This window comes from Acomys russatus, chromosome 14 (assembly GCF_903995435.1).
Source record: "Acomys russatus chromosome 14, mAcoRus1.1, whole genome shotgun sequence".
Lineage (NCBI taxonomy): Eukaryota > Metazoa > Chordata > Mammalia > Rodentia > Muridae > Acomys > Acomys russatus.
This window is the reverse complement of record NC_067150.1, coordinates 29017921-29034172: the sequence shown is the minus strand read 5'-3', so window position 1 is coordinate 29034172 and position 16252 is coordinate 29017921. Positions and strand designations below refer to the sequence as shown.

At 41.5% G+C, this 16252-nt stretch overlaps 2 protein-coding genes across 6 annotated transcripts; one reads left to right on the top strand and one right to left on the bottom strand.

Annotated features, from left to right (window-relative positions):
• Window positions 1-4431: 4431 nt before the first annotated feature.
• Hyls1 (HYLS1 centriolar and ciliogenesis associated) lies at window positions 4432-14201 on the top strand. 3 transcript variants are annotated; one of them, XM_051156167.1, is made up of 2 exons: window positions 4432-4478; window positions 13171-14201. In XM_051156167.1, exon 2 carries the CDS (start codon window positions 13196-13198, stop codon window positions 14102-14104), a length of 909 nt encoding a protein of 302 aa, XP_051012124.1. In that variant the 5' UTR covers window positions 4432-4478; window positions 13171-13195; the 3' UTR covers window positions 14105-14201. The 3 variants fall into 3 exon arrangements, with proteins under 3 accessions (XP_051012124.1, XP_051012123.1, XP_051012122.1); XM_051156166.1 differs by lacking the exon at window positions 4432-4478 and adding an exon at window positions 4511-4568; XM_051156165.1 differs by lacking the exon at window positions 4432-4478 and adding an exon at window positions 11075-11282.
• On the bottom strand, window positions 7764-15929 carry Pus3 (pseudouridine synthase 3). 3 transcript variants are annotated; one of them, XM_051156164.1, is made up of 4 exons: window positions 10146-10858; window positions 9473-10035; window positions 8083-8631; window positions 7764-7900 (listed from the first exon to the last, which is right to left on the bottom strand). In XM_051156164.1, exons 1-3 carry the CDS (start codon window positions 10518-10520, stop codon window positions 8130-8132), a joined length of 1440 nt encoding a protein of 479 aa, XP_051012121.1. In that variant the 5' UTR covers window positions 10521-10858; the 3' UTR covers window positions 7764-7900; window positions 8083-8129. The 3 variants fall into 3 exon arrangements, with proteins under 3 accessions (XP_051012121.1, XP_051012120.1, XP_051012119.1); XM_051156163.1 differs by adding an exon at window positions 15798-15929 and having other exon boundaries at window positions 7770-8631; window positions 10146-10552; XM_051156162.1 differs by having other exon boundaries at window positions 7770-8631.
• Window positions 15930-16252: the final 323 nt, after the last annotated feature.

The following is a 16252-nucleotide window of genomic DNA, read 5'->3' as shown; positions in this document are numbered from 1 at the left end:
CTGACAGACTATCATTTTAATTTTTGATTGACCAGTGTCAGTTACTCCTAAAGAAGAAGTTTCATATGGGCTGAGATTGGGCCTTTTAGTTTGGGTGCTGAGGATTTAAACCCAGAGTCCTGTACACGCCAGAAAATTGCTCTGCCACAAGCTATATCCCCAGCCTCTTGTGTTTTAAGGCACAGTCTCATTATGTAGCCTAGGCTTGCCTCAGACTCAAGATCCTGCATTCTTAGTCTCCTATTTTCTGGAATTCTTATTAAATTATCAAATCACCAAAACGTACCACAGCAAATCGTATGAGTGCCCAATAAAGATTTATTGGATAAATTATCAAATACTCATAGGACTGAGCAAGACAATTGAAGTTGATGACTATTAAAATCACTTTCAACCCTCAAAAGTAGCCTGAGTTTACAGGTGAGAGGAAGTTCAGAATGTAGAAAAACCCAGGGAGCAACTGAACAAGAGAGAAGACAAGACGATGGACAGACAGGCTGACAGGACACAACAGCAGTGTCAAGAGAAAGTTGCTTTTTTCCCATTTTGCTGTTGTCTTTACTGTTAACTCCCTATACTGGGAAGACAAAGAAGGAAAAAAGCTGAAAATGGTAGAGACAGGATATAATCAGAGACATATAGCTGAGGGTATTTTAAAATGTCAACAACTGTAGCTGGGTGTGGTGGCACACGCCTTTAATCCCAGCACTCGGGAAGTGGATCGCTATCAGTTCAAGGCCAGCTTGGTCTACGAAGCAAGTCCAGGACAGCCAAGGCTACACAGAGGAACCCTGTGTCGAAAAACAAGAAACAAAAACAAAAGTCAACAATGGAGTAAGCATCAAACATCACACAGGACTGGCAAGCTTACACATGACCATTTAACCACTTGGAAATATTTGAACCTATAAATAAAGATGATGATGGGTTAAAGTCAACTATGGCTAGTTGAGAACTATGCAGCAGCCAAAAGGTAAGGAAGACACTCACTAGAGGTATTCCTCAAAATCCAGTAACTTGGCTCCTTTAAAAACCAAACTGTAGAGCTGAAACTCAGAGCTGGGAGATGCTGCAGGACCCACAGCCCTGAACATCTGAAGGGTGAACTCTTCAAATCTTCAATTCAAAAAAACAAAACAACAACAACAAAAAAAACCAACGGCCTCCAATAAAACTACATTGCAAAAGATGTGAAAGAAACAGAATGCAAAGAGTAAAAAAACTGAAGGGGCAGATCCTGAAGAATCTGTGGTAGAAAAAGTACTGGACCATCGGGGAATGGGAAGGTGGCGTACTTCCTGAAGTGGACGGAGTTCACAGATGCTGATAGTACTTGGGAACCAGAAAAAAACTTCAGATTTTCCAGAATTAACTGAAGCATTTATTAATTCATAAAAAGATGGCACAAAAAGGAAATCCTTATCTGACAGTGAATCTGATTATAGCAAACCGAAGAAGAAAAGAGATACTGCTGACAAACCACGGGGCTTTGCCAGCGGTCTCAATCCTGAGCAAGTAATCGGAGCCGCAGACAGCAGTGGAAAATTAATGTTTCTCATGAAATAGAAGGACTCAGATGACGCTGGCTTGGCATTTTTGTCCCAAAGATGAAGCACAATAATTGTTTGCATATACACACACACACACACACACACATGCACGCACGCACATACATAGATCAATCTTGGGTTTTGAGTTACTAGTGTGAAAAACAGAGTTCTAATAAAAATCGAGTTTGCTATGCTGGCTTTGAAACTATTGACAGTGGTTGGGATCTTACTGGGTTTTGGTTTGTATCAAACGGCACTCATTCCCTTGAGCAAATAAGAGCTTTCTGTAGTTGCTTCCTTTAACAATACAATGTTTGATGCCGTGCTGTATCTCCTTGGCTTTGAAGAACAGCTTTTCTTAAATGCTGGGGAGAATCAACAGTCATTACTCGATCAGAACTTAATTTTAACTGGGACACAGAAGGACCATTCTAGGTTTTTCGCTTATATGCGTTTATTCACATAAAACATGTAACCGTTTTTTGTTTTGTCTTGTTTTTTAAATACTCAAAAAACTAAAGATGAAAGCACAGATTGAAGAGATCTCATCATTGTGAACATTTTCCTGAAACTACAACCTTTCAAATTAAGCAGATTCTGTAATTTGACAATTTTAAAAGCAACCATGTCAGAATTTATGTATTATCACATGAATACAGTAGTTTACAAAATTTTGTCCGTACTAACTCCCCTACAGAAAATGGAATAAGACAAAGTAGCAGTATGATTTAATGACAAGATTTAGTTCAAGTGTGGCAGTGGCTGCCATTAAACCCAGCACTCTGGAGGCAGATGGATCTCTGATTTAGAGGCCAGCCTGGTCCACGAGCAAGTTCTAGGTCAGCCAGGGTGTGTCAAGGTTCTTCTGGTGAACCATTCCTTTGTAGAAAGTTGAAGTCTGTACTAAAAGGTTGTGATTCATGGAATCTGTTTGCTATAGAGATGGAATTATGGTTAGAGATTTTGGCAATTTACAGCCTGCTGACAAAAGCAAGTAAACAAACCTTGGGGATATCAGTTAATGACTTGCATGCCTTTTCTTTCCCTGACTAGCTCCTTACTGGTAGGATCAATCTTTTCAGTATTTGGTTCTGGTTCAATGAGCCAGAAAAGTAATTTTGTACTATCAGACTGTCATCCAATTGTATTTTTACTTTATTGTAAATAATGGTGAGCAGTGGTCAATAAATAGTTTTATATTCCTTTTTTTTTTTTTTAAGTAAACTATAAGGAAAACTGAGGTATTTCTTTTTTTGTTTGTTTTGGTTTTTCGAGACAGGGTCTCTCTGGGTAGCCTTGGCTGTCCTGGACTTGCTTTGTAGAGCAGGCTAGCCTCAAACTCACAGAGATCTGCCTTCCTCTGCCTCCTTGAGTGCTGGAATTACAGTAATGCACCCCGCCGGGCCGCTGAGGTATTTCTAGAATCAATGATATTTAAGATAAATGGACCAAGCCAGGTGGTGGTGGCACACGCCTTTAATCCCAGCACTTGGGAGGCAGAGACACACAAAAAAACAAACAAAAAACAAAAAACAAAAACAAAACAAAAAACCCAACAAAACAAAAGATAGATGGACCAATCACAATATGCAACTCTGAATTGTGACTTGGAGAAGCAAGCGAAAAATTAAGCACTAGGCACTAAATCATATTAACTAACATGTATGACGCAAATATAGTTGTAGCACTATGGTTATACTTATCTTCATTTGCCAAGCTGCAGGACAATCCTACCAGAGGGAGGAGGATTTTGAGATCAAGGCCATCCTGGGCTACATGGCAAACCCCTAACTTTAGGTATAGGGTAAAACTGAATGTCCAAAAGCAGGTAAGAAAATTAATCATCTACTCTTGGGACACGTTAACTGGAGATTCTATGCAAAGAAACATTCATGCAAGCATAACATGAAGACAAGATATCTGTTCCTGAGAAAAGAATGTGTGCACTAAAGTAGTGTAATGTCAGGCAAGGGGCAGTCATCCATTTTCTTCAATAAATCCTCAAGTGTGTCAGAGGTAGAGCAAAGGCCTTGAGAAAAAGCTAGGTAGGTAAGCGATAGAATTGTTTGGAAGAGTCAGGCATTCTAGGCTTTTTTGTTTTGTTTTGTTTTTTCTTGTGTATGAGTGCTGTCTGCATGTACACCTGCTGCCAGAAGAGGGCATCAGACCATGAGCCTCCATGTGGTTGTTGGGAATTGAACTCCACTTCTGGAAGATTAGCCAGCGCTCTTAACTGCTGAACCATCTCACCAGCCAAAGCAAAGAGATCTTAAGAAATAAACACCTGCTTATTTGTGTTAGAAAATACAACTGTCAGGTTTTGGACAAAATTCTTTGGATTTGATGCATCCCAGTGACTGAAATGTTGAACTAAGGGGGGGGGGGGGGACCTCTCCTTTCCAATCTTATCCTCAGCAATTCCCAAAGCACTAGAGTGCTTTTTCCTTTCAGGTATCTATGCCAAAAAATTTAAACGTCAGGCATACACACACACACTTTTTTTTTTTCCACGAGTACGCTAAGGAGCGGGAAGGCTACAGCTGTCCAACGCCAGGATGCAGCCTCATTTGCATCCCCAGAACCCTCCCCTCCGCTCCCCTCCGCCGACCGCGGCCAAGAGTGGCTGGGGCGCCCAACGGGGCCAGCCTATTGCCCCTCCGCCAGACAACCAGGGAACTCCACTCAGACAACCAGGGAACGGCTTCCGCGCCACAGTACGGCGGGTTCCCACTTCAGCTCCACGCTCCAAACCCCGCTTCCGGACCCTAGGGGGCGGGCCGAAAGCAAACGTGCACCAATCTCTATGTACGCGTGGATGCGGTCTAGCCTCTGGACCAATGAGAGAACTGGTGGGCGGAACCAAAGGGCGTGGGCTCGCTCCGGGATTTAAACTGAACGGCGGACCGTTAACGACTTCGCTGAGCGTGGGTGAGTTGTGCGCCTGCGCGAGTGGAAAGCCGGGTTCTAGGGCGAGCGGCGGCGAGACGACTTGACCGGCAGCGTCGGCGGCTGAGTCTGGTGACGTGCGGGGAACTGGGGCGGTGGGCTTTTCCTGGGACAGGGTGCAGCGAAGGCCCGTGCTCCTGTCGGCCGCTGCGCGTGGATTCGCGTTCTCTTCCCCAGCCGGGCTCTTTGCGTTCACGGTAAACCCCGGCGTGCGCTGCCCGGGGCGTCTTTAACCGACTGCCGGGGTAGAGCCCCCTTTCCCCCAAGCCCCTCCAGGTCACAATGTGTACCCTGTCTGCGCCACTTTTGCCGGGCGGCCGAGCGAGCGGACTGAGCGCTCAGGGCGGCCTAGCGAGCGGACCCAGCCCTCGGGGCCAGCGTTGAAGCTGGGGACCGGTCCCAGGGGAAAGTGCCGAGCTCCCGGCACGCCCGCGGCCAGATGGTGCGACCCGTGTCGTTATTGTTGGAAGAGCAGGGAAGTCGCCTCACGTTTGGGTTACACCTTTCGTAGGTGCATGCCTACAACCAGCCGTCCATAGCGGTTGCTTAAGCTTTAGGACAGCGGGTAAAGCTGAGGTAACCGCTCTGGGTTGGCGTACTCCAGGTAGAGAGAGACCTTATAAAAAGCTGTACAGTTATAACTGCAAACAAAAATATTACAATGCCCTTTAAAGTTTTTTAGGTTTATCAATACGCAGGGCTGATGAAAGTGAGTAAATAAAAGCACGAGGTAATCAGTTTTTCTAGAGAGCAGTTTGTCATTTGGCTTAGAAATTCCACCAGAATTTGGGTTATATCCAAATTGAGGAACTTAAAGGGTTAAAAAAAATTCCACCCTCCTGGCCAGGCATCCTAGCGCTTGGGCAGCAGAGGCAGGTGTATCTCTGTAAATTCGAGGCCAGACGAATGTACAGAGTGAGTTCCAGGACAGCCAGGGCTGTTAACACTTAGAAACCCTCTGAACCCTTTGAGCTGTAACTAGGCAACCCTGGAGCAATAAAATACGATCTTTTAAAAGAAAAAAAAATGATATTTTGGTCAATATTAACCACATTTATGTAAATATAAGATGGTTTCGTGTCTGTGTAAGTTTCTCTCTAGCTGGTGATATTGTTGTGTTTTATTAGAAAGCTAAGGAACTGACCATGACCTGTAGACATTATGAAAAGCTGCATTTCACTTTGTAAGCCTCTCCATATTTGAGTGGTAAAAATGAAGGGGCATACTTTGAACATAAAGGAACAGAACTTTATCACTGTCTTGTAAGCATGCCATTAAAAATTGTCTTGGCTTTAGTAAAAAGTCCCCCAGGCCAACTCCAAAAGACAGATATATCTACACACACACACACACACACACACACACACACACACACACACACACACACTTCAATTACACTTTAAAAACCTACTGAAATAATTCCACTTTTTAAAAAATATTTATTTATTATTATATACACAATGCTCTGCCTGCATGTACTCCTGCAGGCCAGAAGAGGGCATCAGATAACATTGTAGATGGTTGTGACCCACCATGTGGTTGCTGGGAATTGAACTCAGGACCTCTGGAGGAGCATTCAGTGCTCTTAACCGCTGAGCCATCTCTCCAGTCCCTAATCCCACTTTTTAAACGAAGAATATAAGCTTTAAGCCCTACTTTACATTTTTCTAACATTCAGTCCTTCTTTGGAGTTTGTATGAATATTACCTCTCTGAAGTTGTTTTGTAAAAATACATTTAGGGGCTCCTCATTAGCTTCTGTGATGACTATAACCATGAGGTCAATGACTTTTCTATTCATGCCCCCGCAACATCTTGAAAGGATTTGACCCAGCCTTGAACTCTTGCTCTATAGATTCCTGGGATATAACACCCTTTAGTCAGGGCTTTTTTCCCCTAATGAACTATTGCTTTAAAGTTGACTTTTTAAATAAGAATGCCTCCTAAAGTAATTTTTTTCTTCTTTAGGTTTACTTTTTGTTAAACTCAAAATAAGGTAAGAAATTGTGCTATCAGATTACCAGAGTTGAGATCCCAGCACCCAGTGGATGGCTGACAAGTGCCTCTAATGCCAGCTCTAAGGAATCTAAAGAGGCCTTCCCCCACTCTGTGAACCCCCATGTTATACATGCACATACAAACACTTAAGACTTTTAAAAATTAAAGGACAAAGCAGTCCTTTTCAGAATGTTACATTGACAAGAAATCTTACTTTGTGTCACTGTTCTAGCTCTTCTGCTAGGCTGTGAAAGCTTATGTGAGACCACTTCTGCACAAGTTTCCTCACTTTTTTAAAGCTCTTTTATCTTCTAAACCAGGAATTCTTGAAGTCTTTATTCTCTATTCCATCCCTAGGAGCTATAGCACTTAGTACCAAATTACTTTAAATATTGTTTCTCACTGTTCAGTTGTTCCTTATATTTAGCAGTTTCAGGGCATGATATGTTTTGAGTCTGGAATATAAGAACTAGTTACTTGTTGGTTGGTAAATAAATGTTTGGGTTTTATTTGTCTAGTAAATGTGAGTAACACTACTGCAGTGACAGTTACTAAAGTAGAAATGTAAGTTAATTTAGTGTAGTATTTGTTACGAAGGACAATGAATTAAGAATTTTGTATGTTTGAATAAATATTAGCAGTGTAGCGCTCTCTGCCCTCTTCCTGTCTATTCGTCTCTCTCACACACACATATTCTTGGGTACCCCTCCCTTTCCTTCTCTCCCCGTGGCTCATTTAACAAACTCCTATATAACATTTAAAAAATAGCAGTGCTTTTGCTACATAATCTTCTGAAGCTATGACTGTGACACAGTAGCTAACCTAAATTAAGCTTTCATTGATTTCCAGCCATACTAAGTATGTGCTAATTTCCAACCCTTGTATTTTCCACCTTAGACTCAAAGCCTTTTCTTGTTTGGTTTTGAGAGTTTCTAATAGCCCAGGCTGGCCTTGAATTCACCAGGTACAGAAGAGATTACCTTGAATTCCTGATCCTGTCTCCACCCAAAGGCCGGGATTATAGGTGTGTGCCTCTACACCTGGTTGGCTCAAAACTTTCTTTCCCACCTCTGTTTCATAATTCTGCAAAGCTGAACCTTCCTAGTCAACAAGAACCACAGACATTTTTACCATCTCTAAAGGGTCATAAAACAAATGAAGCATAGCACTTTTTCAGAACTTACAAAATACTTGCTGTTACCCATAGCAGGAAAAGCTTGCCAGTCCCTGCACTTAGCTGCCTTGTTAAAAATATGCTGTGCTACATTGAGTTAGGTAGATTTCGGGCAGATTCATACCTGCCACTGACCCCATTGATCTCTTCTTTGATGGAACTTAAAACTTCTAAGTTTGTAAAAGTAAGACACTTTGGCAAAGATCTTTCAGAATAATAGTTATCAGATTTGCCTTGAAAAAGAACAACAAATGATGTTTGTGAGATCACGTTTTAATGAATTTGAATGCAAAGCACAGATTTCCAGGTGCATATAGGGGACAAGTGCCTTTTGCTTCTTTCATAATTCTTTGGGGAGAATATTTAGACCCATAACTGTTTAAGAACCTGCTAGGGCTAATCATTAGATTTTTACCTAGTGGTTGCTTCCTAGATCCCGGTAGAGATCCTAGCTTCCTGGGATTATACAGTGCTGTTAATTTCTGCATCTATTATACAGACTCTCTTTGTTGGATTCTCCAAAACAGTATTTTCTTCTTCTGTTTCAGCACAGTCCCTTTTGGCTTTTGACTCTTCTTTATGGAGTAAATGTGGGTGTTCAATGCGTCCTCTTCGTACAAAATGCTGGATCCGGGATTCTAGTCCTTGGCATTTAGGGCGATCCATGAGGGGCTTATATGTGCGTGTTCTCACTCCTTCTATGAAGGCACTAATGTGCTTTATGACAGGGGGCTTGATGCTTCTCCATTCTGTTGCTTCATCCGTTTTTGTTCCTGCCCCACCTGTTACCATAACAGAGTCTAGTCCTTGAAGCATGCTATATAGCATGTGAGTTTTAACAGCATGATTAGCCCACAGATGTTGTAGGTGGGTAACATTGAACTCCTGAACCTCGTGATCATAAATCCACTTGGTATTTTCAAATTTACAGTCATACAAGACTAGAGGAAATTCAACAGCCATGCTAAAGAGAAACAAGTATGAGAACACACAGCAGTTAGCCAATAGTTCTTTTTTAAAATACTGAGCTAGTCTAATAGAGATTACGGGGGCAAGGAAGCTCCACTAATGCCAGAAAACAGCACTGTCTCAATCTGGAGCAACTTCATAACTCCTTTTAGAAAGGGAGAAGAGCAATGATGGTCAGTTTGACCTGTGTTATGTGTCAGTGGTAACATCGCCAGGAGGTGGGTTGATAGGGCTCCCCATGATATCAGAAAATTTAGAACAGGTTCTATATCCATATTTGTTGATGACATTCTCACAACCTAAGAATGAACTACTGGTGCCTGTGTAGCTACAGCTTGTTCACAAAAAAAAAACAAAGAAAAAAACCCCAGTCTTTCCTACCTTCCCTGTAATTTCAGAAACTGGGACTTAGGAGCCCAGTTCAAATATCTAATTCCTCACTAATGGGAAAGAGAGAAAAGCTAGTAGATAGCTCCCCCTCTTTACGTGTTCATAACATTCTACAAATGAGGTGTTTATGAAGGGAACTGGGGAGATGGCTCTGTAGTTAAGAGCACTAACTGCTCTTGCAGAGGATCTGGGCTCCATTCCCAGTACCCACACAGTGACCCCCAACTTTCCGTGACTCCAGTTCCAAAATAACTGACACTCTTTTTTGGCCTCTGCAGTTACCAGGCCCACACGTGGTGCGCAGCCGCCATACATGCAGACAAAAATGCCCAGACACAAAAAATAAGCTCTTTTCAAATTATGTTTAATTATGGGGGCAGAGTCAATGGTGAGTTATGTTAGTGGTCATGCGGGGGACAAGGATATACTCGTTTGGTTTAACTTACCTATACTGAGGTTTCTGGGGATTTTTCTCTATGTTCATCAATTCATCAATAATCTCTGGTTTCTCCATTCCTTGGCCAATCAGAAAGAGGATAGCCATCATACACCGAACTTGGTGATACAGGAATGCCTGGCCAATCACTTCAAATTGGCATAACTGGAAAGGATCTTGCCTTCTTTCCTCACCTGGGCTCTGGACCACTAGTTGCACTTGTGCAGACAGAATAGTCCTCTGAAAATTAATCACGCCATTGGCTACATCCATTTTACACAAATTTCTGAAATCATGAGTGCCAACATATTTCTGAGCTGCATAATTCATGGTTTCAATATCTAAATCAGCACGAGGGAAAAAATATCGGTAAGTCCGCTCAAGACAGCTAAACCTAGCACTGAAGCTAGGCTCTACAGAGGCCCAGGCCAATACTCGGATGTCTGCAGGGAGCACCCGATTGAGAATGTGGGTATAGCGGATCTCCTTAGCAGCATCAGCTTCATCTTTTAAATCAGAATCTTCTGAATCCCTGCCCCTTGGAAACTGAGAACGCAGGTCCAGAGAAATCACCTGAAGAATTATAGAGAGAAACAGTTTCAAAGATGATGATCTGAAAGCTCAGTATGTACACTCAGATTTCCTGTTGTTACTGTCTCTGAGAAACAGTATACTGGCCTTACCTGTCCAAAGGCACTAACTCCTTTGTCTGTTCGACCACACCGGTGATAATTGGATGTCTGTCTGCTTTCTACTAGTCGAGTCTTGGTTAAAGCCTCAAACAGTTTCTCTTCAATGGTATTGCTTGTGTTTTCCTGACTGGCAAAGCCCTGGTATCCCCAGCCTAGGTAGGCTATTTTTAGAGCTACATGTCTTCGCCCATGAGCACTGAAATCAAATGCACGCTTAGCTTTTCCAGAGCCTAAAGAACTTTCTCTGATGCTTGAATCTTTTAGATTTTTGGCCTGTTCTTTCTTAAGTCTTTCCACCTCCTGCTCCAATTCCTTTACTCTGTTTAGGAGCTTCTCAATCTGGTTTCTGTCTGTGTCCTCAGCCATGACAGCCCCAGGAAGAAATCATGCAGGTCCACCTGTGGAAAAGATAGTGAGGTAATGCATCAATTTCAGTGCTGGTTCCTTTGTTGATGTCAGTGTCACATGATTAAATATCTAAGCTGAGCATAGTAGTGCAGGTGTAGAGTCCTAGTACTTGGGAGGCAGAGACAGGAGGACTACAAGTTCCAGGCCAGCCAGGGCTACAGAACAAGATACTACCTCAAGAAAACAAAAGAACTGCTAAGATTTAATGTGGCGTTAAAGAACGTAGGTTTTGCTTACCTAAGGTGCCCAAAGGTACCAGTTTGATTATTATAGATTCAACATTCACTGTTCTTTTATTTTCTTCAACATTGACTTTTCTTTTATTTTCTATCTGGCTACTTCATAAAAGAAAAAACTCAACTATTTTTAAATTTAGGGAAATTCTTTGATTTCATTTCTCTATTTCTCACTAACCAAGATAACTGAGCATTCGTGTTGGCTTTTTTTCTCCCTACAACATTTCCTCTTGATTTCTTAGTATTTCTTAGTCTAGTATTTCTAATGGTAAATATTTATGTGGGCTACTTATGACTCCTGTTTCTATTTTATAGTATTTCAAGTAAGTGGCCCATTTGTTATCTTATACTGTTTTGTTTTAAAGGTGCGACAACAGAAGCTGTCTTAATTAAAGAAATACTATCAATGACTGTATTTCCCATTGGGAGTAAAACCTGGAGACAAAATTTTCTTACTTTAAGCAGTTTTAATGTCAGAAAAAAGGTAATAATTACTGGCAATTTTTTACAACCAAATTCATGTGTTGATAAAAGATTTCTATTACAGTTACAAGAGTTAGTCTGACATAATTTGGATCTGGAAGTTGAAATTTCTGGTGTATATCAGTAAGCAAAGGGCAGTAATACCACAGTGTCAACACTGAGGTGGTTCTAACTAACCTGTGACTGTGGTTACTTGGTGAGCATTTCTCCATCTGTTTAAGGCTATGTCTAAATAGTTTCTTTTTAATCTTTGGAGTTTACTTATGATAGAAGGCTAAATATTTAAATGTTATAAATCAAACTAATTACTAGAAGAAATACAGAAAAATGCCTTTATTGTGAGAGAAATCTTTTGGGGGAACACCACCAGGAATTGGACTTAGAGCCTCCTGTATGCTAGGCAACACTCTTCTCACTGAGCTGTAGCCCTAGGGGAAAAGGCATTTCTAATTTAAACACTATAAAAACCCAGGAATTGTAGGAGAAAGAAAAGTGACTACCTAAAAATAAAACACTTAAGCTGGCAAGAATAAATTTAAAAGGTAAGCAAAACCTGGGGGTCTGGCACAATGGTAGAACACCTGCCTAAACTATGCAAGGCCTAGGTTTGATTTCACACACTTAGAACTTGTATATAACTTAGTATGTAAATATATAGCCAATTTTAACATAAGGATCAATTAAATGTTAAACTGAAAGGTAAATGAGCAAACACCAGCCATTTTATGCAAAAGTAGGAAAGGCTTATAAAAATATGTTCAAGTATATGAGAAGAGTTAATTGTAGAACAGTCTACAAGGATGAGAAAGTGTGACAGTATAGCATAGTAAAGGTAATTCCCTGCTGGAAATGTAACGTGTGCTATATGCTTAAGTCTAGATTATGTCAATAAGGAACTGGACAAATTTGGCAACACTTTAAATGAAGCAAGTTTTTGTGTACTGACAGACATCACCACAACTCTTTAAAGTTAAGAGGTCTAGCACTATGCTCCTTTATAATGTGAAAAAAAAAAAGTTAGTTTGAAATGTGGAAAATTCTAGAAAACTGCTAAGAAGCTGCAGTTTTCTAAGAGAAATTTTTAGATAGAAATTTCTCCAGGGAGGGGGGAATCCTTATTTAAAATTATATGCATGATTTTTCAATTTCAAGAGAAAGAGTAGGGAAACAAAGTAACAGACAATAGATACCTACCTTAAATCCAGTTAGGAAACCAACCATTGGGTGTTTAGGAGCCTGGACACTCAAGTATTTTTATTAGAACAGATTTGTCTTGGAGTATATGCATTTACGAGTGAGTGAGTGTGTGTGTGTGTGTGTGTGTGTCTTTGGTGGTTGGGTAATATCATTTAGGATCATTTAGGAGTAAAAGCAAGGATATAGCCCGATTCAGATTGCCTGAGCTACATCTAGCTTCACTGTTTACTAGCTGTATAGCTTTTGGCAAGTTAACAACCTTGGAGCTTCCTGTGAAAAGGAACTAATCCTAAAATGGAAGGATTATATGGATCAATATACATGTGAGAGTAAGGCCATGTACATAAAGCATCTTCTAAACATGTTATGTAATGACCATTAAGCATCATGCTCTATCACATGTAAGTCTCCCCCTTTACATTTGTAGAACTCAGCCCTTATCATAGGAACTACTAAATTTGACAAGGCAATAGAAAGTGTAAGAAAAGGATAGAAATGAAAGCAGAAATAGATACATCTCTACCACAACTATTTGCTATTTGCCATTTTCCATTTGGAGAGCAATGTTTATACAACACTGAAGCAGAAATCAGAATTTAAACCACACAGCAACCCTATGCCTACACAACTATTTGCCATTTTCCATTTGAGACAAGAACACACAAGAAACTAACCAGTGTTATCTCTTACAGGCAGCCTTATAGTGTAGAGGAAGCAATGGAGCAACTGATAGCACCTAGTGGACAAAAATGGGCCAATATGGATCCAGAAGAACGAATGTTAGCTGCTGCTACAGCTTTTACACACATCTGTGCAGGACAGGGTGAAGGAGATGTAAGGAGAGAAGCCCAGGCTGGCCAGTATGATCCCTACAGTAAAGCCTCGATAACAGCAGGAAAGAGACCTGCTCTTCCTGTGCAGCTGCACTACCCACATGCTACAGGAAACCGTGTCACTTCATCAACAGTTTCAGAGGCTTCCCAAAAATGGAGAAAGCCAGTGATGAAGAGGAAGGTGCTGCGCAGAAGGCCAGATGGGGAAGTACTAGTGACAGATGAGTCTATTATCAGTGAATCGGAATCTGGCACAGAGAACGAGCTGGATCTCTGGGACTTGAGACACAGGCTGATGAACCTGCAGTTCCAAGAGGGCACAGAGTCCCCAGTGGACGCTTCCCAAAAATTCAACCTGCCACATGAATACCAAGGAATTTCACAAGAAGATCGGCTCATTTGCTACCTAGGAAGAGAAGAAATGGGCCCTCCTGTTTATGAGCAAGACTTGATTGTTGCCAGCAGACCCAAGTCCTTTATTCTCCCCAGGCTGGATCAGTTAGGCCGAAACCGGGGCAAGATAGACCGAGTAGCCAGATACTTTGAATACAAAAGGGACTGGGACTCAATGCGGTTTCCTGGTGAAGATCATAGAAAGGAGTTACGATGGAATGTCCGAGGACAGATGCTTTCCAGAACAGAACCCCAGGCCAAGCCACAACATGTGTATGTTCCAAACAACTACCTAGTACCAACTGAGAAGAAAAGATCTGCCCTTCGTTGGGGTGTCCGTTGTGACCTTGCAAATGGTGTCATGCCCAAGAAACTTCCCTTCCCTCTTTCTCCTTCTTAAGTCTTTTTTTAAAACCTGTCTCTCCTTCCATGGGATTTAGGATAACCTAGTTCCTTCTCTCACTTTTAAATACGACTGACTTGAAAAGCCTGCAGAACATGGACCTCTCTGGTTCCTCCTAGTTTTATGGTCTCATAGCTATCTACACCACTTAAATGTCTAAATTGCCACTCTCAAATACAGCTGTTGGGAGAGGGGAAACGACCTGAAATTTGGATTTTGTCATTTTGAAACGACAAAATGTTTTGTTTTTGTTTTTAACTTAGTGGGTATTAAGCTCATCTATTAAAGAATTTTAGAAAATGATGCAATTAACCTTGTTTTAAGTATCTTCAGTAAGAAATAACTAAAAGTCAGAGTTGTCTATCTCAGGCATTAAATTTTGACCTGAAAGCTGGCATCAGAGTGCTTTTTCAAGAAGGAAAAACAGCTCTGGCAATTAATACCTAAAATATACTTTCTCAACAGTATTTGATGCTACAGATAGAATGCATTTACCCAGGTCCACCCACTGCTAGACCAGGAAGAAAGATAATCAGTGACCCAGCTACTTACTGTGTACACATTAGATCCAAGAGAGTTAACTGCAAACTCAGTGGTATGTCTGAGCCAAACAGCAAGATCTGCCATGCAGAGGCACAGGGAAGAAGTCAAACAATTCTAGGTGCATGATTAAACGTATTTTAACTTTCCAAAACGCTTTATTTAAAAAAAAAAAAAAAATAGTTTACCTTTAGCTGAACCTTAAAAGTTGAAATTACCAAAATTAAAAAGTTTTCAAGGTAAGTTGTAGGTTTTCTCTGCTGACGAAATGAGTCAGATTAAAACAAAGGCAGGTTTATTGGGTGCAGCTCTTGGTGGCTTCACTGGTTGCAAGGCCAGGAAAGTCGCCAATGGGAGGGAGGGGAAAGAAAGTTCACAGTAGAGGGTAGGGTATAGCGAGCCACGCCCTGTAGCAGGGGCTGAGGGATGTTGGAAGAGTCTGGAGACCAGGTCCACTTTGCTATATGTTAAATATGCACCTCAGTTGCTTGTCTCCGGTCCGAACCTCAACAGTAAGTATCACAGTTCAGCTCCTTATAAGCATGAATTGGGCCAGGAGATTAATCCGGTCACCAGGCAGATTTATTTTTTAAAAAGATGACCCTAAAACTCTAGGCCCAGGGTTGTTTGCTCCTGCACACTAGGTTTATCAATTTGCTGATAAATTTTAAAAGACAGGCATTAGTGTCGATGGCCAAACACCCAAAAAGGGAATTCCTGGGTCAACTAAGTATCCACCCTAAAATAGGCCCAAATGTACGAAAAGTGGTGTGGGTACACAATTCCTCATGACAAAGGGTTCAGGACGCGCTACGATCACTTACTTTGAAGAGTATTGTATACATAAAACCCAAAATTACCTAATTCCCGCCACGCCTTCCATACCATCCTTAATGAACTACTGTTAGTATTTGAGCAATTCTGGTACGGCAGAGGCCCTCAAGCTAGTTACAGAATCTAAGGCCCGCTAATGGGACTTCCTTAGCTCTAAGAAGTCCTAGACACGATCCGGCACGCGCTATCTTAAATCCCACTTCATACACCGGCGCCTTCCTGAAACACTTAAGTACCAGGACAGGAGGCAGCCGTTCAGCCTCCATTTGCTCATTTTAGAACTCAAAGCTTCCCACCTAGGAGAGTCCACACTTACCTTCCGGTCTTCAGCGCGGGGCACAGCACTATCCGGAAGCTGTGCCCTTATGTTCCCAGTGAGCATGCGCGGCCCTTAGGTGTGCGCCTGCGGTTCTGGGAAATGTAGTTCCAATGCCGGAGTGTCCGCTTTAAACCAAAGCCCACCGCATGCGCAGGTTTTTCATGCAGCAGCCTCTTCACCTCAAGGAACAATCAATACAAGGACAAATGGCGAAATTATAGTTCTGATCTAAAATGAGAGAAAAGAGGTTTTCAAATGCTGGCTATTCTATGTGAAAACTAAGAGACTGAAGAGCCTGTCCCAATCTAGCACATCCTTTAATTAACAAATTTAACATTGAGAACATTGAGTGTAAAAAACAAACAAAACAAAACAAAACAAAACAAAAAACCTAGTATAATGTAAATGAAAAGGCTAAAGGGAAATGCTATCGACTGAAAACTGAAAGATTG

Excerpts from the sequence above, each read along its gene's own strand:
- Pus3 (XM_051156163.1), bottom strand. The coding sequence starts at position 10,520 with ATGGCTGAGGACACAGACAGAAACCAGATTGAGAAGCTCCTAAACAGA. Across the intron at positions 10,036-10,145 it reads GAGTTAGTGCCTTTGGACAG|GTGATTTCTCTGGACCTGCG; the intron begins GTAAGGCCAGTA and ends ATAATTCTTCAG. Across the intron at positions 8,632-9,472 it reads CCCCAGAAACCTCAGTATAG|CATGGCTGTTGAATTTCCTC; the intron begins GTAAGTTAAACC and ends GTTTCTCTTTAG.